Source organism: Dryobates pubescens, chromosome 23, assembly GCF_014839835.1.
Source record: "Dryobates pubescens isolate bDryPub1 chromosome 23, bDryPub1.pri, whole genome shotgun sequence".
Classification (NCBI taxonomy): domain Eukaryota; kingdom Metazoa; phylum Chordata; class Aves; order Piciformes; family Picidae; genus Dryobates; species Dryobates pubescens.
In genome coordinates, this window is record NC_071634.1 from 10980839 (window position 1) to 11003419 (window position 22581).

Sequence of the window (22581 nt, forward strand, 5' to 3'; positions counted from 1 at the left end):
TGTGCCATGGCTAATTCACAAATGAGCTTATTAATTTAAATATGAAAGCAAATAATTAGATTTGCTGAGCTTTCTTGTTTTTTCCTCTCTGTTTCTTCAATGTCATCTTTGCTGCTTGCATCTTGCTTTCTGATGGGTTGCAGATTATTAATGTATCGTCCACTGAGATGGGAAATGCATAGGGTTTTGCAGTTCAGAAGAACCCTCTGGTGCTGCAGAAAAAGTGGGGTGATTGGAGGATTTCGACACAACATTTTTATGTTAGTTGTTGAAAATAGTGTGGCCATCAGGACTAGGGAAGAGATTGTTCCTTTGAATTCCGCACTGGTAAGGGTACGTCTCAAATACTGTGTTCAGTTTTGGGCCACATGCTACAAGAAAGACACTGAGGTGCTTAAGCATGTCCAGAGAAGGGCAGTGAAGCTGGTGAAGGGTCTGGAGAGCAGGTCTTGTGAGAAGTGGCTGAGGAAACTGGGGTTGTTTAGAGTAAAGGTGGCTGAGGGGAGACCTTCTCACTTTCTACATACAGTTACCTGAATGGAGGTTGTAGTGAGGTGGAGGTTGATCTCTTTTCTCCAGCAACAAGTGAAAGGATGAGGAGAAACAGCCTCAAGTTACTCCATGGGAGGTTTAGATTGGACATTAGGAAAAATTTCCTCCCTGAGAAGGTTGTAAAGTCCTAGAACAAGCTGGCCAGGGAAGTGGTTGAGTCACCATCCCTGGAGGTATTTAAAAGACTTGTAGATGTGGTGCTTAGGGACCTGGTTTAATGGTGGGCTTGGCAATGCTAGGTTGACAATTGAATTCGATGATCTTAAAGGTCTTGTCCAATCTAAATGATTTCATGATTCTCTGAAATTGCCATTTTGTTGGTAGGTAAATAAATGTATTAAATGGGAGGCTGCTACGAGCACTGAATCATAGAATCAATAAGGTTGGAAATGGCCTGAGAGATCATCAAGTCCAACCTATTACCAATACCTAACACCTCATGACTAACTAAACCGTGGCTTCAAGTGCCACGTCCCTTATATATGCTTGTTTTTATAAGTGAGGTGTCCTATTCAATAAACATTCATTTTTTAACATATTTAAAGCTAAGCTTTTAGTGGTTTGCATAATCAGGATACTAGGCTCTTTATTTCTTACTGAGGAAGTTCTCAGTGAAAGCAGTGAGATGGGAGCTTCTGCATCAAACATTTGTCATTGAAACTGGCAGTGTGCTGGAGTGAAACGGTTTGTGGCAGCACACTGATGTTATGGTTTCTGTTGTTTCTGGATGAGAAAAAGCAATCCCAGAATAGCCCTGTGATTGGGGAACACTGAATTTTTGAGAGCTGTGTTTGAGTTTGTTCTAACTTACTCAAAACAGGCTTGGAAACAGATTTGTTTTGTCTTGTTGATGCCCGTGGTTTCTTTAACTTTGTAACAAGAAAAGCTAATAGCAACATTCAAAACTGAAATACAGTAAATTACTACCTTTGCCTGTTCATTGTTGTGTGTAATTGAAAGGACTTCAAATTGGATCTTGTATTCTGGGTGGTTTTCAAGACAGGAAGTAATTTAGAACAACAGCAACAAAAATTTAGTAAGCAAGTATATTTAACTCTTTTCTTCCCCACTGAAATAAACCAAGATTATTCAAAGCTTTTCTGGTAAATTCTGAGAGAAAGCAAATCAGACTGCAGGTGTGGGACTTGAAATGTGCTCTCAGGAGCTAGGAATTAGAATGACTGTCTTAGTTACATTGCTTTTTTTTCCCCCTCTCAGTGTCAGGTAATTTTTAATTCTGAACTTGACATTTCACAAACGTGTCAATGTTCACTTTCCTGCTGTAATTTGGCAGGTGAGGATGTGTTCTAAAGGTACTGGAGCCTTAAGGACATACTGGAGTCTTTGCTGTAAGTCTGTTTTAATTTTGTATCATCCTATTTAATTGCCATGGCCAAGAAAAGCCTTCACTTCTTCCATGAAGAATTAAGGCACTGTGGTGTTTTACCTATCCTTCTAAAAGCACTGTCACACTAGCAGTGACACTGTGACACTAGCTGTGTCGCTAACAGGACTTAGCCTGTTCACTCCAGTGGTAAAGGCTTGTGCTTCAGCACTGATAGTCACTGTCATTACACAAAACTAATTTCTTAGCAGAGGACAGTATGCTGAGCACAGGGAACAATTTCTTTCCTTAGGTACCCATCCTCCCACACCCAGTCTGTATGAACACAGACCTGCTGTCACCAGTCCCCAGACAGTAGGTGCCTTTTGTACCAGATTGTATTCTCTCTGTGTTTGCACACCCTGAACAGCAAGTGAATGCAGTAAGAGCTGCAAGTGGGGAGCTCTCCTCCCTAACTAGTGAATGTGCCTTGATTGTGCCTGCTGGAGCTCCAAAAGACTAAAAGATCACCCAAAGCAATAGTCCACAAAACTGGGGAGTGGCAAATGACTACGTGGGGACAATAGCAAAGAAAATTGAACAGCATTAAATAGCAGAGACTGCTCTGAGCAACTGTGTGTCATTTCTTCTTCTTGTGGCACTGCACATATGTGGGACTGAGTGAACGCTAGAGTCATGTCAGTGGTAAAATGTTACACCAATCTTAGAGCTGTTTCAACTATCTCAATGTTTATTTTCATATTTTAGTTTTGTAGTTCAAAGTGGACCTACCCTCACTGGTAAGTAGCTAGGCATATGTAGTTTAAGAGAGGGTTCTGGCATATCTGTTTGTATTGGGTTTATGGAGGATTAAAGCATGGGAAAACATTGTAGCAATGTGCTAATTGAAAGTAAGATAAAATATTTAACAACTTAATAATACATTGCAAAAAATGTGGAATGTTTAATTCAGGAAAACAAAACAATTTTTCTTTTTAAAGATGGTGATATTGTCTCACATCTCAAAAGAAAGTGAGATTACTGCCTTTCTTTGATGAGCTCTTTCACTTGGCATCTTTGCTATGGTTGCAGGAAAGCCCCAGACTAAGCTTCATGCTCTGCCGGCTTGCTCTGTGGGAAGTGTTTTGGCCTGAGGCATTGTACTCAGAGTGCCTGGTGGTAGCCTGGCAAGCCCAGCTGAGAGGGGGCTGTCTGAGCTGTAAAGTTGAAACTGTTCCCCTGCTTTGCAAAGTTTCCCTTTCGAAGAGGAGTGGGAATAGTTTCCAGTTAGAAACTAATGGAAGTGAAGTCCATGCAGCTCTGATAATGGCTTTTCTGAAACAGCGAGAATAATGGCAAAGGTTGAAGCTGTAAGAGGAAAAGAGAGTGGAAGGAAGGAGCCCATGGAGGCAATGTCAGAATCGGGATGCACCTCCAAAGGGACACTGGCAATTGTGCACTCGCAATTCTGAACAGCAGGGTATCCAAAAGAAAGCTCAAAGCTGGTTAGTGAAAGGCTTCAGGAGTCCAGTATAAGTATTTTCCAACCTAGGGTGAATTGATTTGCTTAAAACCCCCACAATTTCACAATGAAAATCTGGAGTAGACATGAAAGCCACAGAATGTGTTATGCCTTGTACAGTCCTTTCTTTGATATTCAGCGTGCTGCTTTTCAAGCAATCATCAGCTGTCTACAATCCATCTAGGACTCTATCTGAAAAGAGACAGAAAGTGAATTGATAAATACAATTATGTTGTCTTGATGTCAAGAGTATGCAGCAAGTTGTGTGGAACAGCAGTTATGTTCTTGTAGGTCATCTGGACTGAGCTGTATAATATGCTAGTGACAGCTAAAGATGTGTCAGTCAGGAAGAAGCTGCTTTATTTGACTGACAGTTAAAAAAAAGAAGCAGAAAAGGCAAGGGAAACTAGGGTGTTATAAACCAGCTTATATTGTTAAAAATTAAGGGGAAGGAAGAGAAAAAATCTGGTGGTAGCACGTTACTGAATGTAAATACTTCACACTGAATATACATACTTCACACTGAATATATTTAAGCAAAACCTTCCACTGAGTGCAGGAAAGATACAAGTGAATTTGCAGAAGTATCCTTTCAATCATCATCAGTGTTGAGGCTGCTTAATATAATGTCAAGAACCTGCAATATCCCCAACCTCCAGTTATTGATGGTGGAGCAGCCAAATAACATGCTTGGAGACTTGTGCTGGGAGCTGGGCATGTTATCTTGAGGTTGTAAAGTGATGACAAAGCACAGCTTGAAAAGAGAGTCATCTGTGTAATTAATAATCCAGAGATTTATTCAGAGTCAAAGAACATGACCAGCTAATTAAATAGATTACTGCAGACTTGATACTCTCCTGAGGGGAGTATCAGGATTTGCTGTCACATGAAAAGGGCAGTTGGGTGTGCTGATGGAGATGTCACGCTGCATAGGGCACAACAAAAGGTGTTTTATGAAGCAATTATGCCCTTCTCACTGGCTGACCTCCCTCATCCAAAATACAGAAGGAAATGGTCTGCTAAATGAGAAGCACTTTCAAGGCAGTAGCTGCTCAGTCCAACCCATGTGTTGCCATTCTGACTTCTGCCTCTTAATGAACCCCCTGTAATGAACTCCAAGACTTCAGTCAGAGTTTCTGTTTGCTCTAAAGGAAAGTCCCATCTCTTGTAGTGTGGCAAGAACCTCCACAGGAATGGGGTGGCAATTGGCATTAATATGAGAGACACAGCAAATAGAAATTTATTCCTTTTCAGTGTTTGTATGTATCTACACAAAACTGCAAAGTACAGTAGCCAGGTTTGGAGCCACTGGAGGTGGGCTGTAGTATGATACTTGGATCTGCTGGGGAGTGCCATGGCCAGGTGGGCTCAGACTGGTGGCTAGCAGGTTTGTACTGCACTGAGAGCTCAGCAGTGGGGCCAGCCTGAGTGACTTGGGCTGTTGCTTAGTCTTGAATCAGGAATATGCCATGCATGACTACCCTGAAAAAATGCCAACCCCAAAGACATGCAGACAGTTGGTATTGTAATTAGAGATATTGCTGTTCTCACCAGGTTTACTTTGTTATTTTTTACAGTCCCTAAATTAGGCTGAGGCTGCTGCATTGTTTAATATATTTAAGTAAGCTTGGAGAAGTGGATTAAAACTCATTGTAAAATACAAACAGCTAGGTTTTTCTGGCCCATATACCCACAAATTTGTCCAATATAAGCCACTTCTTCCCCCCCCCCCCCCAAAAAAAAAGCATGCTATTCCAGGCTGGGAAGACTGAAGCTACCCAAGGTGCACATCTCCATCTGGATGCTGTAAGCAGTAGGATTGATCTCATTCACTACATTAACAGAAATATTTTCAGTGATTCCTGTGCACCAATGCTTCAAGGCCTCCTTTTCAGGGTCCAATTCTGAATGCTCTGTGCTTGAGAACTATTATATAAAGTATCTTTTTTAAACATGGGGAGCCAAACATAATTTTGAAATTTTCATTCATGTTTTCTCCTCTTCTCTGAGCAGTTTTACCTTCTGACAATTTAGTATATTAAATTATTGATTTTCAGCTTTTATCAATCTCATAGGGGCTTCTAGAAGAAAGTGATTTTAAAACTTGTAGTCCTGTGTTCTTGTAATTTTGTGTGCTAGCATGGACTAACCTTTCATAAAGATATAAAAATATTAACTACCATTTATAGTGCTAATTACTAAACTGAGGAGCATTTGATTTGGTGGACTCCCATTCAGTTGAAATGTAACTTAGACCCTTACTGAAGTGAGAAGTATTTTTTGCTCTCAATATGCATGGATGTGGTTAATGGATAATTGGGAGACTGGCTTTGAAGCAGAAAACCCTTAGCACTGAGGCCACTTCAGTTATGTTTTGCTGAAAATGTTTTTGTATTGAAAAGTATTAACAGCTGGTTTAAAGCTGGAACCCCTTAATCCATGCATTAGACTGGAGGTTAGGAGGAAGTTTTACACAAAGAGAGTGATTGCCCATTGGAATGGGCTGCCTGAGGAGGTGGTGGAGTCACCGTCACTGGAGGTGTTTAGGAGGAGACTTGATAGGGTGCTTGGTTTAGTTGATTAGGTGGTGTTGGATGATAGGTTGGACACGATGATCTTGAAGGTCTCTTCCAACGTGGTCTGGTCTGGTCTATTCTATTCTATAGACAGGAGCTGGCTTTAGCTCTAATGCAGAGTGTTGCCTTGGTTTTCAGCAGTGCCCTTACCTCTGGTTATTGAAGCAAGTAAAGCCCCTCACCGACTCTTGACTTCTGCTGCCTCTGACAATCAGTGGAGCCATTCACTGTTTGCTTTGATACCCTCATGGACAAAGAAGATTTTGTTCAAACGAGAGTCTTCTGTTGAGTACCAGCTGGTCAGTAAAAGATGATTTGCCATTTTTACTCCTTCTAAAGATTGTAGCCATTACATCAAAAGTGAAAGCTGATGGGAATTTACTGCCCAGTTAGTGCTTTTTTAACTTTCTTAGGTGATTACTTGAGATGGCTTCAGCAACATCAACTAGTGGTGAGACTTCCAAAGCATTGTTGTGGCAGACACAGCTGTGTGGTTGCTATGTAAATTCTGATAGACACTTAGTAATGAAATCAATCTGTTTAGTCTGATGAACTTTGTGCATGGTGTATTTTATTAGGTAATTTCAGTAGCCAGAAGATGAATATATCAATAAAGATACTGGTAATTACTTGTGGGAGTAAGTAGTTCATACAAATTTGGACTAGGAAAAAAAAGATTGACTTGGAATAACGAAGGTCTTAAATTTGAAAGTGATTAATTCCTCTAAGTTTGTTCATTTGTTTTTTTCTCATTTCATTATTTCCACAATTTAACTTGTGCTGCAGTTGGTGAATTATGATGTCATCCCACACTTACATAGGCTTTGTCCTATGCCCTTTCTCCTCAGCCTGAAGATATGTCCAATATGTCAGTGTCTCCTGGATTTGGAATAACCCTTCAGAAATGTGGTGTGGTACGTTTTCTTACCTTTATCTTGTTGATTTGATGGGAAGTTTGTACCTAAATGACCTTTAAAACATGGGAACTGTTAGTTTTCCATTCTCTTTTTTGTTCCCTGGTGTGTTTTATTTAACACTGAATCAAGCAAGACTGAATTTTTATTATTAGAGAAAGTGCATCTTGCCTGTCCCTTGGAGAGACAAAGTGCATCCAATTTTAAGACAAATCTGGATTCAGCCACAGAAATGCTGCATGTGTGAGGGTAAGGGATTCAGTAGCCAGTACAGAGGAGGTGATATAATCTGTACCATGTTTGCATACAGAAGAATGAATTTGCATCACATCTCCTGGTACTGATTACCTCAAATGTTGTTACTGAAATGGCAGCACATCATAATTAATGGGGCTGAATAGCGAGCATTTCAGACAATGAGAAGCACTAACACAGAATCTTCTGCTATCAGGCTGTAGACACTCAATATTTACATCAGAGCCTCTCAGAAAGTTTGAGACAGTTACGTGTTGTTTTTTCCTGCTCCTCATAGCACATCCTCACACAGGTCTGTTGCAGATGCTAGGATTATCAGGAAATATTTTTTCCAGTGCTATTAGTTGTAAATTACTGAAAACTCTGCAGCTGTATCTGATTGTCTTCTGCCTTCAACTGAAGTTCACATTTGATTTTCCTTTGCTTACCTTGTCATCTACCTGAGTCCTAATTTGTCTGAACAGATGCTTTCCTGCTAAGAGGCAAACTGGCCATATGGTAGTCTTTAGCTGTTTTAAATGGGAAAAAGTGAATTTTGCACATTTTCTTCTTCAGAGCATGGGGATGACATATGTTTAGTTCTCGGAGTCAGTTTTTTTCTAACACCTTATTGCAGACAGAGTCTTATTCAAACTGGAGTGTTTCAATTTTACCTATGCTTCCAGCATCCGGTCCCTTGCTTCTTTCCAGAAACATGCTCCTGGAACAGCTCTGTTGCACAGTATGACATGAACTTTTCTGTAATGTTACTTCATAATGACACAAATGTTTAAATTTGCAAATTTGCAGTTTCAATTTGGCTGTTTGCCTTTTAACACATTTACCTGTCTTGTTTCTCAGTCTCCTAAGCATTCCTGCATTGTAGATAATCTATGAGCCTTAATTTTCGTTCCTTACTTTTTTCCTAGTTGTTCGAACTTATTTCCAAAGATCCTCCATTCCTTTCACTTCCATGGAAATTCCTTCCTCCCCTCTTTTCTCCCAGCATGTCCTTGCTCTTGCTGTGGTTCTTTCACTCCATTCTCCCAGGTATCTGAGTGACATTGCTTGCAGGGGGTGATGACACATGCGGTGTGCTTCAGTGGCAGAGAGAAAAGGGGGCATATGCTTTGGAATCATGAGTGGCTGTCACTGGTTTTGGTTCCTGTAGGTGGTTTGCAACATAACCATTGCCCCAAAAGCAAGAAAAAACATCTATGAGTAACCAATTAATTCCTAACTACATATGTCAAACCATGTGGTTGCCATGAACTCTGGTGTGATTTTGAAGCCTGCCACAGTTCACATTTTTAGAACTCATTTCTATTCAAGATGCTTTATATTTGCTGGTACCCAAATACAGAGTAGATGTTCCTTAAAAAGGAAGAGGAGAAAAAGAGAAAGGCTTGACCTGAATTGTACTTCAGTCAGTTAAATAAGTCCTCATTTGGTGTCATTATCAGAAGCTTGATACACCGTCATGGCTGTACTATAGGCCAGCATATTACAGACCTGATAAAGTTTTAGCCAGTTCTGGTTTAGCATGAGTTATAAGGGGAAGGCAGTTTGGAAGGTGAGGGGTCAATAAGCAACTCTGGTCAAAGTAATTTCATTTAGAGGGCATAATTACTGAGTAAGAATTAATGACCTAATGGAATAATTAAGTAAAATGAAATGAGTGTGTGTTACTAGAGATTGGTGATTAACTTATGAACCTGATCACTAACTAGAAGCAAAACTGTGAACTCTAAGTCCATGGTTGGCTCCAGTAGTCCTCCCTTGGGAAGGGCTAATTGAGGCAACCTGCAGCCTTTGAAGAGTGTGGTTGCTATTAAAAAAATAAAGGAAGGAAGAAAGAGAGACCAAAACTGCATGCAGAGAGCACATTTTCAGCAAGGGCAGCTTGTGAAAGAAACATCCTCATGTACAGAAGTTCAAAGAATTTTTCAGACTCTGGTTATAAAGTTATGGTCAGGTTCTGTATTGTATAAGGTATCATGAGGATATTCAGATTCTTGGTTGCACCTCTGACTCTGCATAAGCTGGGTTTCCAACTTCTGTCCCTTTGTCTCCAAGCAGCACATTGACATAGCAAAGGTTAAAATCTCCCTGGGAGTTTGAGATCAAGCTGAGTGTAGTGCCATTTGCAGGTTGCTCGGAATGCCTTCAGAAAATAGGTTTATTTAGTAATCAAGACCACAACTTTTGTTGTTAGGATGCACATACAGCCATTTTGCACCACTGACACCAATACTTCTGTTTTCAGGTGGATGTTGAACACGACCCTCAAACTGCATACATTACAGTTCTGATTAATAACACCAACACACTGCTCTCAACAAACATCACAGATCTTATCCTCCTGGACAATATCACTGGTCTACATGTTCAAAAAACCAGTGGTAATAAGACCACAGATGGTATGCAGATTTACAGGAAAAGATACTTGCAAGGTAATACACAGTCTGCAGGGAAGTACCCGTGATTACACCCATGGAAGAGTATCTGCTCAAATCACTATATTTATTTAGTTAGCTAGTTTTAGTGGTGTAAATTCTGTCATTATCATTAATACAGATGAAAATCTCTGGCAAAGGTGTTGTGCTGCAGTTCAGAGTTCTCTTAACTCATATTTTGACTCCCACCTTTGAACTGCTTCTGATCTCTCAGGTACAGAATTGAGCCCTTGTACTCCCTAAAAGTTGCTGCAATCAAGATGAAGCAGAACCTTTCATGGCAGTCTTTGTACATTCTGAATCTTTTAAAAAGCTGCTGCACAAGCCATTTTAGCCATATCTGACAGGTCTTCCTTCAGCCAAGTGTGACAGATTGACCTGTCAATATATTGAGGTGTATTGAAATTGCAGAAGACCATGCAAACAGGCTGCTCAGAAGGCTCTGGAGTCTCCTTCCCTGGAGACATTCAAAACCCATCTGGATGCATTCCTGTGTGGCCTGCTCCAGGTGATCCTGCTCTGGCAGTGGGGTTAGATTGGATGATCTTTTGAGGTCCCTTCCAACCCCTAACATTCTGTGATTCTGTGAGTCCTTTGGTAGTAGTTGGATCATTGCATTTTACATTCCTTGATTTCTTCATCTCCTTTTTCTGAAGCATAAACACATAGAAAATTAGTAGCTTGCTGTTGAGAGTCATCATATTTCTCTGGGAGCTTCAGAAGTGTTCAGTGATACCTGTTTATGATTGAAGTATCTAGGGTTATTATAGTGTTTTACTGGTGTTAGGTTTCCAGATAGGAAGGGGAAATATATAGACCTGGAGTTGTTTGCTGTCTGATTGCAAATAGATAGCCAGACTTGCTTCTAATAACAGCAGTGTGGGTTGTGATTACAGGGCTGGAGATTTTGAAAACATCAAGGAATTGCTGGCTCTCAACAGAGGTTCCTAAGAAAAAATGATCTCTGAGAAAGCATAGAAATATGAGTGGCAGAAAAACCAGCTGGCTGAGCTGATCTAGTAAACCAAGCTGGACCTGTTATTTAATTCATTACTGAATCTGGAACTGAAGCTTGCATTTCCAGCCCTTATACATTGCATGAATCATCATGAAGAATACTGAACTGGAAGAAAATCCAGCAAAACAGATTTCTACGTAGTTTAAGGTTTGGTCATTACTGTGTCAGCCTTGGGCTCAGCCCCGTATCTTGCCACTTGGGCTGGACAGAAAGGCTCTTCCTACACTGGCTTATATGTTGTCATGCTACATGTTAGCCATAATAGTTTCCCAGTGCATTGTGAATCAAAATTAATCTGAAATCTCAGTCAAAAAGGAAAAGATCCAGTGCTGTCCTGAGCCTTCCTCAGGGATCTTTGAGAAATTTCCCTGGGACAGAGCAAGACTATCCATAACCCTCCTCTCTGGAGTGAGCTGGTAGGCTCTGACTGCCGCCTCTGCAGAATTTCCTTGAAATTAGTTTTAGTTTACTGCAGCTTGGTTCCTAGGAGAGCACTTTTGCTGGTGAGGAGACACAGTCTAAGGGGGAACCTATAAAGCTCCTTAGATGCTTTATTCATGTTGAACTTGCTTTTCAAATTCTGCAAACAGCTGTAACTGCAGCTGAGTTCATCTGGGTGCTCTTCAGAGACTCACACCCAGTCTTGATTAAAAAAAGCTGTGCAACTGTATTGGGTTGCTTTCAAGTCAGTGTAGCTACCATTCTGTTTAAGAAAATGCAAACACAATTACTTAGAGGCCACTATTGTGCTGTCAGATGTACCTCACCTGCTTGATCTATACAACTAGGGTTGTTTTTTTCTCTGTTTTAAAAGGTGGAGAGCATTTTGCAGTCAACTACTCTGCACTTCTTGATACAAGAGAAATGTGGGATGGCAGGGTCTTGACACTGCCTGCAAAGCTGAGTTTCAGGAGTTCATCACAGGTATTTCCTGTAAGATTGTATTTTGCTATTCACAATTTTTGTCCAAAAGAAGAAGTCTCAAAAGTGGTTCTTGTCTGTGTAGGCAGTGAGGCCTGCATGAACTGAAGTTCTTAGGCTCTTCATTTTCTATGAATTTATAAATACATGATTCATTCTTTAGAGCTTAGGAAGTCCTAGACCTTCTCAAATAAAAATAAAAAAGGTGAAGTCTGTTTGTGTGTTGTCAGATTTATTTCAGCTTTAAACTTAATAAAAAGTATAGTTTGTCTTCTAAGGAAAGGCTTTCCTCAAGACTGGGATATTTGCCTGTGGTAGATTCTGTTCTCTTTTTTTTTTTGTTTTAATATATGTAATATTTTCATATCTCTCTTAGAATAAAACACATCTTGTTTCACTGATGGCATCATTCACCATAACTGAAGAAGGGAAGACTAAGGTAAATGCTGTAAGATCTGGTATTATGTTGACTCTCCTGCTTAAACTTTCGGACAGTCTAAACTAAATCCTAGGAGCTAAGGTTGTACTTGCATCTCATCACTCAGTTCTTGGCTATTACTCATACACAAGTTCTATTTTCTTTGATTTTAAGAGAAAGAAAACAGGAGTCAGTACAGGGAGTCTTTGTTGTCTTAAAGCAGTAATATTTAGTGTGAAAAAACCACAGACATCCATAATGTTCCTGACTATGTTTCTTATTTGAAGAGTTGTGCAAGCACAGAGAACTGTGATGAGCTCCTCTCCACCTTTCCAATCAGTAGTCTATTTGAAAATTTGGCACAGGGGCCTTTTGTTCCATTATTCTCTTTTGCTGAGGATCTTTTGCCCTCTTGGTTTGTATTAGTGTAATAGATAGAGGTCCAGACTTGGCTTTCCCATAACTGAAGATCAAGTGCCCATTCTGTTAAAATGAAATCCAGCTTTGATATAAAGCAAACCTATACATGAGCTAAAGAACTCATTGTTCTTGGATAAAGGTCTAGTGAGATTTAAAAGGATTGAACATTTGTGTAGCTAAGAATTAGGCTTGGAATTACTTTCAATGTGTTTCTTGGAAACTTGAAGTTATAAACTATGCAGTATCTGACTGGGTTAGAAAAATAGCTTTCTGAATGGTTTTCTATAGAGTTCAGTGTGAAATGATCTGCAGCTGTTGGTGATGTCTAAGCTAAGAGTGTAAGCTATGTTGGTCTCAGTCCACAGTGAAAGCTCCTGCAATCTATTAGTACACTTAAAACCTTTATGGTACAGTTTTGTTCCAACTTGATAGTTAGACCTCAACATGTACTTGGGGACTATTTCATAGTCAGGTCAAATTGGCTCAGCTGCATTTGAACATGCTAAATGAACAGGCTTTGTGATTAAAAAGTGTGGTAAAGGTGTGTGGAGAATACTGTTAATTTTTGAAAAAGAAAGCTTAGAAATTGTGGAACACATCACGTTTCACATGCATAATACTTGCCTCTGGGCTATGGCCAAGCATGAGGTATTTCAGAATGAAGTCAGTTTGTGCAAGGAAATTATCATCAGCTGAAAAAGGTGTGATGTATTGTATTTCATCCATATCTTCAGCTGTCACAAATGCTCTCAGTCTCACCCTGTGACCACAAGTCTGATGAGAAGTAGCTCCTTTCAGTTAGAATATGACAGATTTACAGTATACAAAAACATATCAGAGAGAGAAAAACTAAGCAATGAAAGGAGAAAATTCAGCTGGTAAATTGGGATAAATCCTTTGCAAATTGTGGACCATGTTTGATTATCACTTGCCGTGCAGCATTAGTGTTGACTCTCTGGAATGCTCTCAGTTTTCTGCTCCAAGAGATGACCAAGCCCAGCTTGCAAGCAGCATGTTAATTATTTACACTTCCTAGCCCCAGCAGAGTGATTAGTTTGTGGTGAAACATTACACTGATAACTGTGCTGTGCTTTTTGTGCAAAGATCTCAAATAACTTAGCAAACACCGAATTAACTTTTGCTACATGGAGCATGAAGTAAAAATTAATTTTTAATGCAATTCAATTTAAAGATTAAATTAATTGCTAAAGTGAAAGGGCCTACAAAGTTGTTGGCCTGTTGTTGTGGTTTTGGTATTGCTGCTATTCTTTTCTGACTGGCTCATGCAGGAACTACAAGGGTGCACTCAAACTGGGGGGCTTTTGTCAGCTGTCAGTTACATATTTATTCAAAATCATATTGATGCTTTTTTGCCTGTGGTGATTACTCAGTTTTATTGAATCAAGAAATGACCATTAATTAAAGGTAGCCAGCATCAGACCAATTTTTCAGAGCCTGTGAGCAACATTAAACACCATCAGTCACAGCAAGTTATGAGGGCTCGGCAGCACTGGAAAACAGGGTGTTAGGTATGAGACATCCAAAAGTCAGAGCACCTGAAATTCAATCTATGGGAGTTGTGTTGCTTGGAGTTACACATGATTTTGGGCTAGGTGAATATAACAAACTGTGCTGACTTGAAAACCTATGGAAAATAAGTTACTTGTTTGACAATGTTAATAAAAAATGTAATAATTACAACTTAATGTCAAGAAACCCTGAAGATGTGCAAAGCCATTTAAAAGTTATTTCCTTGAGTCTGATCTTTATATGTATTAAAAATGTAGTTTTAACACTATGTTCTTTTCATTTCAGATTTCTTACAGCCATGCCATCCATGCTTCAGGGTTCTTCATTGCTTTTCTAGTGTCCCTTGTATTGACAAGTGCTGTTTTGTTCATTGTTTCCCCAAAACAAAAATTAAAATGGAATTTCTGTGATAAAAACCAGGTGAGTCATACTGTCTGGACAGTAGTTTGAATTTTTTTGTTGACCATGTCTGCTGACATAACTTACTAATGAATATAGATTATCTGAAGAGTTTTTGGAGAGAAATAAAAACCTTTAATCTTGAGCATAATCTGGTTTAGAGGGGAGTGTAAGAAGGGTACTGTGATCAAAAGAACTGCTGTGAGTCCCTGAATATCAGCTTCAAGATGGAGGGAGATTACCTCTTGGCTAGTAGTTTATGTTCATATTCTTCCCTTTCTCTTCTCCTCTTCATCCCTCAAAATGAGAGGCAGGATACCTATGAGTTATAAGCAGTTGCCCAGGGAATAGACCACTCACTTTGAGCCCAGCGGACTTAGGTCGAGATTGTATTTCTGATTATCAGGAATAGGGATTTTAATTTAGGTTTCATAGTTCCTTAGATGTGCCTTAATCTCTAGAGTAATTAAGCAAAACAGTTGGTTTTGGGGATGGGCCATTTTCAGTGTTCTTTCTATAACCTATGCAAGTTTGAGGAAAGTATTTTAATACATACTGGGATGGAGAGAGAAAACAGAGTCTGATAAATATTCATCAACTTGGCTCAAGTTCTGGCTTTTGCTTCTATTAATTATTTATGTATTTATGTAAAGTGGAGCAATTTCAATTGAAGGGAGCTATAGTAATACTCAGAGTATTACTGTGATTGGAGCAGTCCTCTAAGAGAGGTGTGCTCAGAAGTTTGAACCCCTCAGACAGTGGGGGGATCTCCTTTCCCAGAGGAGCTTACAAATCACTTCCAGCCTTATTTTCTATGGTTGAAAATTACCGCATCAACAATATTTATTTCTCTTAGGTCTGCAAAAATAATCACTTCAAATGTGAAGGGCATGCCTTGTTTCTTTCTACAGACAGTGCTGTGATAATGAAATTATAAAAGGGCCATTTTCATCTCAGCATCAGATATTTATAGAGGGGGCTTTGTATAGCAATTTTATTATCCCACATTCTCAGGGGAATCTCACTGAACTGTGAACCAACTGAATTACTTCCATCATTCAGAGCATTAGTTTTTCATGTTATTGACATCATAATACCGTAATCTCATCACACATAATTTGTATATTGTGGGAAGATTTAAAAAATGGTCCAGAAAGTTTGAAGTCTTCACAAGCCTACTGCAGTCAATGCAGTCTTCTGGCTTCTCCATTCATTTCTTCATTTTATTCCAGATCAGTTGCATACAAAAAGTTCAGCCTGAAATAGACTAGACTAGAATAGAATAGAATAGAATTAACCAGGTTGGAAGAGACCTTTGAGATCATCAAGTCCAACCTATCACCCAGCACCATATAATCAACTAAACCGAGGCACCAAGTGCCTCATCCAGGCTCTTCCTAAACACCTCCAGTGATGGTGACTCTACCACCTCCCTGGGCAGCACATTCCAATGGCCAATCACTCTTTCTATGAATAACTTCTTCCTAACATCCAGTCTGAACCTCCCCTGGTGCAGCTTGAGACTGCGTCCTCTTGTTCTGGTGCTGGTTGCCTGGGAGCAGAGACCAACCCCCACCTGGCTACAACCTCCCTTCAGGTAGTTGTAGACAGCAATAAGGTCTCCTGTGAGCCTCCTCTTCTCCAGGCTAAACAACCTCAGCTGCCTCAGCCTCTCCTCTATTTGATTTCAGATACATATCTGAATTGCACAACCTTCTCACCCAGAGTTACCTGCTCTATAACATTTGATCAGATGCTCAGTGTACACTTTTTTGTAATCTGAAGGGGTGTTTTTTTGTTGTTGTTTGTTTTTGTTTTTTTAAATAGGAGGTACAGCATGAACTCAGCCAAAAGCAGAGTCTGGAACATTCTCAGTTTAATTCAGGTGATCTCTTTAGTGAAGATACAAATCTGAATGACCAAATCATCGATATTCTGTCCTTTGAAGAATCTCAGAACATGCTTCAGGCTTTAGAAGAGTAAGAATTCACTGCTGTTAACATCCCATTTATTATGTTTGTCGTCAACCAAACCTTTGAATATATTTTATGTATCTGCCCTTTAATTGTTTTTCAGAGTGTCTGTTTACACATAGGACTGCACTACCTTAGGTTTTTGAACTGTATTAAGTAGTCATGTATGGGAACTGAAAATCATCATGCTTAATATTGCCTGACCTATAGAAGTCATAGCTTCATCTAGGCCTTAGGCATGCAAGTTTTCCAATCTAAATCAATGGCCAGTTTTGCCTCTCTGGGGTTCATTAAGGAAACTTTTCTGTGTACAAGAAAATGCTGAAAGGATGTATTCTGCTTATTGCTGATGACATTCTGCTTTCATAAGGGTGAAAAGAGAGCCCCTGTTGGATGCCAGCAGTGCTGTTTGGCAGTGGAATTTGGAAACACCTGGATTGGAGTCTAAGGAGTATCAGCTCGTTTTGCTGCCTTAGAGATGCCATTGGAGAATCTGCTGGGTAAAGCAGAGAAACTCCTGATGTTGTCAAAATGCCAGTCAGGGCTGTATGACAGAAATGTGTCACTGTTAAAGGTCATCTGTTCTTCAGCTGAATGTGATAACAAGGTCTGGTGTGAGGACAGAGCAGGTTTTGTTTGTTCAGTCTTACCCTTAGCTCCTGGCTACAGGCAGTGTTATGCAACTATAAAAATCTGTAGAGGCTGAAAAGGAAAAGTTATGGGACCATGGAAGTAATTTTCTTTCTTAAAGGGTAACTAACAGCATTATTATTTCCTGCCTTTCCTTGGTAATTGGGATACTTATCTCTGTAAATTACATATTAGTCCTTGCTTTCATAACTATATAGCAACTCAGGCTTTGAGAAGTCTTATCCTGAAAGTCATTATGTAAATATTAAGAAGGACAGGATCAAGCATTCTTTTAACTTCCTTTAATATTAATTTAGCTGAGGCACAGTGAATATCGAGCTAGTTAGAAAAAAATGCTGGACAATTTTCAGGTATGTTGTGGTTTAAAAAGGTAAATACTCTGGCAAACCTTTTATAGGATTATGTTTATCACTGGAGGTTTTCTAAATCCATAGAACAGGATTCATTTCTTAGTCTGAGTATATATCCACAGGCTAAAATTTTATAATAGCCTTATGCAGATAGCACAAACTAAGTCTCTCTTGCTCCCGCTTCTTTCCTCAGTTTCTGTTTTCTCTGCCTCTAAGGAGATAGAGCACTACAGAGAGAAAAATAGATGCCCATTAGCAAACAGTCACTAACCTTCTTCACCTTATGAATTAGCTTTTCATCTTCTAAGATGAGGATGGTAGATAGACCACAAAGGCATCCAGAGTTAGAGTGGTTCCTGCTAGGAAAGGTGACGGAAAGGGTGACAGACAGTACTGTGAAGGGCTCACATTGGCTTCTACCTGTTAGCAATGTGTATTTCCTAATACCTGCATAAATCGTCCCAGTTCTTCTAATTTCTTGTGGTTTTAAACTAGACCTTCTGACTGATTTACTGCTAAGAGGTGACCCATAGATGCACTTACCATATTTTTTTAGATCTGTTCTTTCCTTTTTTTTTTTTTTTAATTGGCACTCACTGAATATTTGTATTCAAGTGCTTCATACCTCCTCTCCTACTGATGGTGCAGTTTATCTGACTGAGTGAGGGTCTCTGCAATGTAAACTCCTATACCCAGTGGCCCTGAGCTCCCTTTTTTACACCAAGATGAAAAGGGTACCTTGAAGGTATGATTATTCTCATCCTAAGTCATGTGGGGCTGCTGCACCCACTGACCATGAAGCCTGGAGCCTGGCCTGTTGAGCGCAGCCTGAGAGGTCTAGAGGTGTGTGAGATGAATCCCAGTTTTGCAGTCTGGTTAATGAAAAAGGCTGCAGCATTACTGCAACACCTATGTTAGACAAATGCAATATTATTTCTGCTTTCTTCTCTGGCTATAGTCCACCACTTGCATAATCTCTCATTGTTAAAACTTTTATATGATATTTAGCTTAAGATGCTTCCTCATCTCTTAATGTTGATTTCTTACTCATTTTACAAGCTGGGGCAAAGCAGTCCTTTAATTCCTGATCTATGCTTCTTAAAGGTTTTGTTTCAGGCTTGTACTTCATGAACTGTTGTACATTATCCAGGTTTTTAGCTCATTCCAAAGACAAAGATAAAATACTGTACCATTGCCTTAGGAGCTTCTCTGACATCCATCTAGACTAAAACCGGACTGGAGTAATCCTTCTTTTTACTGAATTAGCTGCTTTAAGGGTACTAATTTGCAAAATGTAATGGCAACAAGAAAGATTGTGTTTGTAATTTATTAATGGCTAATTGCAGTCAATTTGAGTGGATTCTGTGTTTGAATGAAATGTCATTTTACTCATTATGGTCACAGTCAAATATAAAACAAAATTACATCTTGTTTTATTACAGGTAGTGTCAGAAAATAGAATAGTTAGGGTTTTGGTAAGGAACTGAGGAGTGAGGTTTGTCCTAGAGTGGCATTGTGCTGAGGAGGAGAACTGGGCTGGTACTTGGAGCAAAGTTTTTTTTCTTGTCCTGTGTATATCAAGATGAATTTCAGCATCATAATCCCGGGTTTCATTTTTTGGGGAGGCAAAAGTTATGGGCACATTTTTTAGAGAGCTTTTGATAATGTAGATATTTTCAACCAACCAACAATATTTTGCCTGTGTTCTAGTTTGATAATTCTCCTGCACATTTTCATAGAATCATCGAATCAATAAGGTTGGAAAAGACCTCAGAGATCAAGTCCAACCTGTTCACCCAACACCTCATGACTAACTAAACCATGACTTTTAAGCGCCATGTCCAGTCCCCTCTTGAACACCTCCAGTGATGGTGACTCCACCACCTCCCTGGGCAGCACATTCCAATGGCCACTGACTCTTTCTGGGAAGAACTTTCTCCTCACCTCAAGCCTAAACTTCCCCTGGTGCAGCTTGAGACTGTGTCCTCTTGTTCTGGTGCTGGTTGCAGCTGCATCATTTTCATCCTGTGGCATACCTATCAGCTTGGCAAGTGTAACTGATAGATTCTACGCTGTGATAGTAAACATGGTTGGCATCATTCTGCTGCTTTGTTCTTTTGTCCAGACACAAATGAGAAAATTACTTTTTTGAGTAAGAGCCACTGAATGTGCTGCCCAGGGAGGTGCTGGAGTCGCCATCAAGGGAGGTGTTTGGGAAGAGACTGGATGGGGTGCTTGGTGCCATAGTTTAGTTATTAGACAGTGTTGGATGATAGGTTGAACTTGATGATCTCAAAGGTCTTTTCCAACCTGGTTAATTCTATTCTATTCCATTCCATTCCATTCCATTCCATTCCATTCCATTCCATTCCATTCCATTCCATTCCATTCCATTCACAATGTAAAGCTACATTAGTAGTTAATGTCTTTTACAAAGTGACAGTGCCAAATTGTTTAGCAAATATGTTAGGAACGTGTTCAATATTCATGGACAGGGACATCTTCGGAGTGTAGACAGTTTGCAGTGTCAGGAGGACTGCCCAGAGAACAAAACATACCTTAAATATTTCATAAGGAGGCTTCTTTGTTAGTCTTTTTATGGATTTTGTCTTAATAAGTCATATCCTTGGTGTACATTATGCAGCAAAATAGCTGGGCTTCTATTCTCAGTAGGTTCCTTACTGTGTATGTTCCTGAGTAGTGGCCTATTGGCAATGAATGCCAATGAGAAGAAATGTGATTTAAATGTTTGACATGTGCACTAGAAGATCAGGTTCCAGAAAGTTGTGGGTCTCTTCTTCTCTCTGTCTAGACAAGAATATGAAGAGAGCTGAGCAGTTTAGGTTTGTATCCAGCATTAAGATGCTTGATCAAGCTCATAGTCTTAGAACATACAGATATGTTAAAGGCAACTTAATTTCCTTAAATGGATTTCCACTGCTACACCATTTCTTTCTGTCTTCATTTTGTAGTGTTATGCTTCCTTGAGTGTGGAAGAGCTCTAGCTGAGCCTGAGTCTGCTTGCTGATACACAATACATACTGCCAATTATTTGGGGAAATCACTAAGTAATGTGTATGCATTGCAGCCGAATTTCTTCTGATGGTAGAGAGCACTGAGGCCAGTGTACTAGAGAACAGGATCAAACTGTCTCCAGAGAGCCTTGACAGAAAAGTCAAAACCAATCTGATACTATATTAGAATGTAACTTTTTCTTTCTAAATGTAAATTTCTCGCTGTACAGCTCAATTTAATTTGCTCTGCAGCAAGCGTGGTTTCTTTTGAACCTTGAATTCAAATGGAAAGTAAGAATAAAAGATCACATTGTCATAGCAGCTAGACCTGAATATTCCTGCACAGAAAATGGTAAGAAACAGCTACATTGTTAGCATTAAAAAAAAAACAATTCAGGTGCTAAGTTTCTGTATTTCATAACTTTTACAGTAGAATCTCTGAAGGGAGGGTGTATTAATTTCTCACTTTCTGTGCAATGTGTACAGTGCAGGAATACAACAATTAATCACATGCAATGAAGCCCAAACCCTGCACTTGTAGTTCTGTGTTATGAATATTCTCATGCACTTGACAAATGTCTAAACTATACATTATTTTTTTCCCATCAGAGAAACTCAAATGCTAAATAGGTGAAAGGAATCCATAAGGCAAGGGAACTGAAGGAAACAAATAATTTGTAATTAATAATGTATCTTTTTCCTCTAAAAATGGTTCTTTTTTCTTTGATGTTGGCTAACTCTGAAGAAATCATGTTCAGAATTATATGGGTCATTTCTACTGTCTACCCAGAACAATTTAATCTCATCCAGAAAACTGTCTGCTTTTGAGAGCAGAGCTGTTAGTGATGCTTTATGCCATGTAATTTTGAAAGAAGATTGATATCTCCTACTGTTTCTGTCAGCTGAATACTCCCAAGTCTGAGTAGATCAGAATGATCTGAGTAGATCATAGCAAAGTTGGAAGCTCCTCAGGCTTTCATAGATTCATAGAGTGGTTTAGGTTGGAAGGAACCTTAAAAGTCATCTAGTTCCAACTTCCCTGCCATGGGCAAGGACGCTTTCCACTAGACCAGGTTACTCAAGGCCTCATCTAACTTGGTCTTCATGACCTTCCCAGGCAACCTGTTCCAGAGTCTCATCACCCTCACTGTAAAGAATTTCTTCCTAATATCCAGCCTAAATACACCCTCCTCAAGCTTCAATCCATTCCCTCTCATCCTGTCAGTACAAGCACTTGCAAAAAGTCCCTTCCTGGCTTTCCTGTAGGCCCCCTTCAGGTACTGAAAGGCCACTATGAAGCCTCTCTGGAGCCTTGTTTTCTCCAGGCTGACCAGCCCAAAGTCTCTCAGCCTGTCCCCACTGGGGAGGTGCTCCAGCCCTCTGATCATCTACATTAATGCATATAGCCATAATATTAATTTATGCTTCTGCTGGCATCCAGGCTGAAGTTGGTGCTTTTAAAACCAGTGGTAAAATGCTTGATAACTTCATTGGAAGCAGGTCTGGAGTCTTTTTTTTATGCTCTTTTTGCATCACGGTTTTGCATTGTCTGAGCTGTTTGCAACAGCTGGGTTGTCACTAGCTGTATTTTTTAAATGAGTTTGCTGAAAATCACTGATTATTACTTTTCATACTTACCATAATCAAAGCAGAGGTTCACAGTCTCCTAAATGCAGGCGTTTTCAAATGTTTTTTTAAACAGATTAATGTAAGAATTGCAATACCTCTGCTCTCTTCATGTTACTGTGGAGAGTTAAAGGAATTTGATAATGACACTGCTGCCAAGTCTAGTACTTAAGAATTTTGGCAGGTTGTCATTAATAATTTTTTTTCCTGAAGAGCCAGTGGTCTCTCAGCTCCATTACTCCTCTTGTTCTATGTTTTGGCTGTATATCATAAGAATCCTCTTTCTGGTTTTGTCAGCATCTTGTCTTTTATTGGAAAGCTAAAGTTAAGCTGTGACTCCTCCATATGAAAGCATCCTTAGATGATCACCACCATACCTTTCTTAGCACTTTTGTTTACTGACTAGATGTCCTGTGTTCTCTGTCAGCTCACAGGTCGAATGTGCTATGAGCTGGCTACAAGCCAGTACACCTACTCGTGTAGCCTAGAGCATCTTCAGACCTCCTCTAACACAGGCAGGCAGCAGGCAGAGTCCAGGGGAAGCAACGTATCCTGTTCTGTCACAGGAGGGCTGAACAATCTGAGCAGCTGGTGGTGGCTGTCCAGACCTCATGCTGTTACCTCTGCTTCTACTTCAGCACATTTGTGGTCTGCTGCAAAGTTTTGCACCTGATTGTACTGCA

At 39.7% G+C, this 22581-nt stretch overlaps 1 protein-coding gene across 2 annotated transcripts in view; it reads left to right on the forward strand.

The window, feature by feature from the left end:
- EVC2 (EvC ciliary complex subunit 2) overlaps positions 1-22581 on the forward strand; it is a 59454-nt gene that overhangs the window by 2888 nt on the left and 33985 nt on the right. Inside the window, exons 3-9 of one of the 2 annotated variants that reach the window (XM_054172429.1) lie at positions 6113-6273; positions 6823-6888; positions 9389-9575; positions 11411-11520; positions 11894-11956; positions 14171-14305; positions 16112-16263. In XM_054172429.1, coding sequence (XP_054028404.1) covers positions 6113-6273; positions 6823-6888; positions 9389-9575; positions 11411-11520; positions 11894-11956; positions 14171-14305; positions 16112-16263 — 874 coding nt within the window. The remainder of the gene's footprint in view (positions 1-6112; positions 6274-6822; positions 6889-9388; positions 9576-11410; positions 11521-11893; positions 11957-14170; positions 14306-16111; positions 16264-22581) is intronic. The other variant, XM_054172430.1, reaches the window with a different exon arrangement.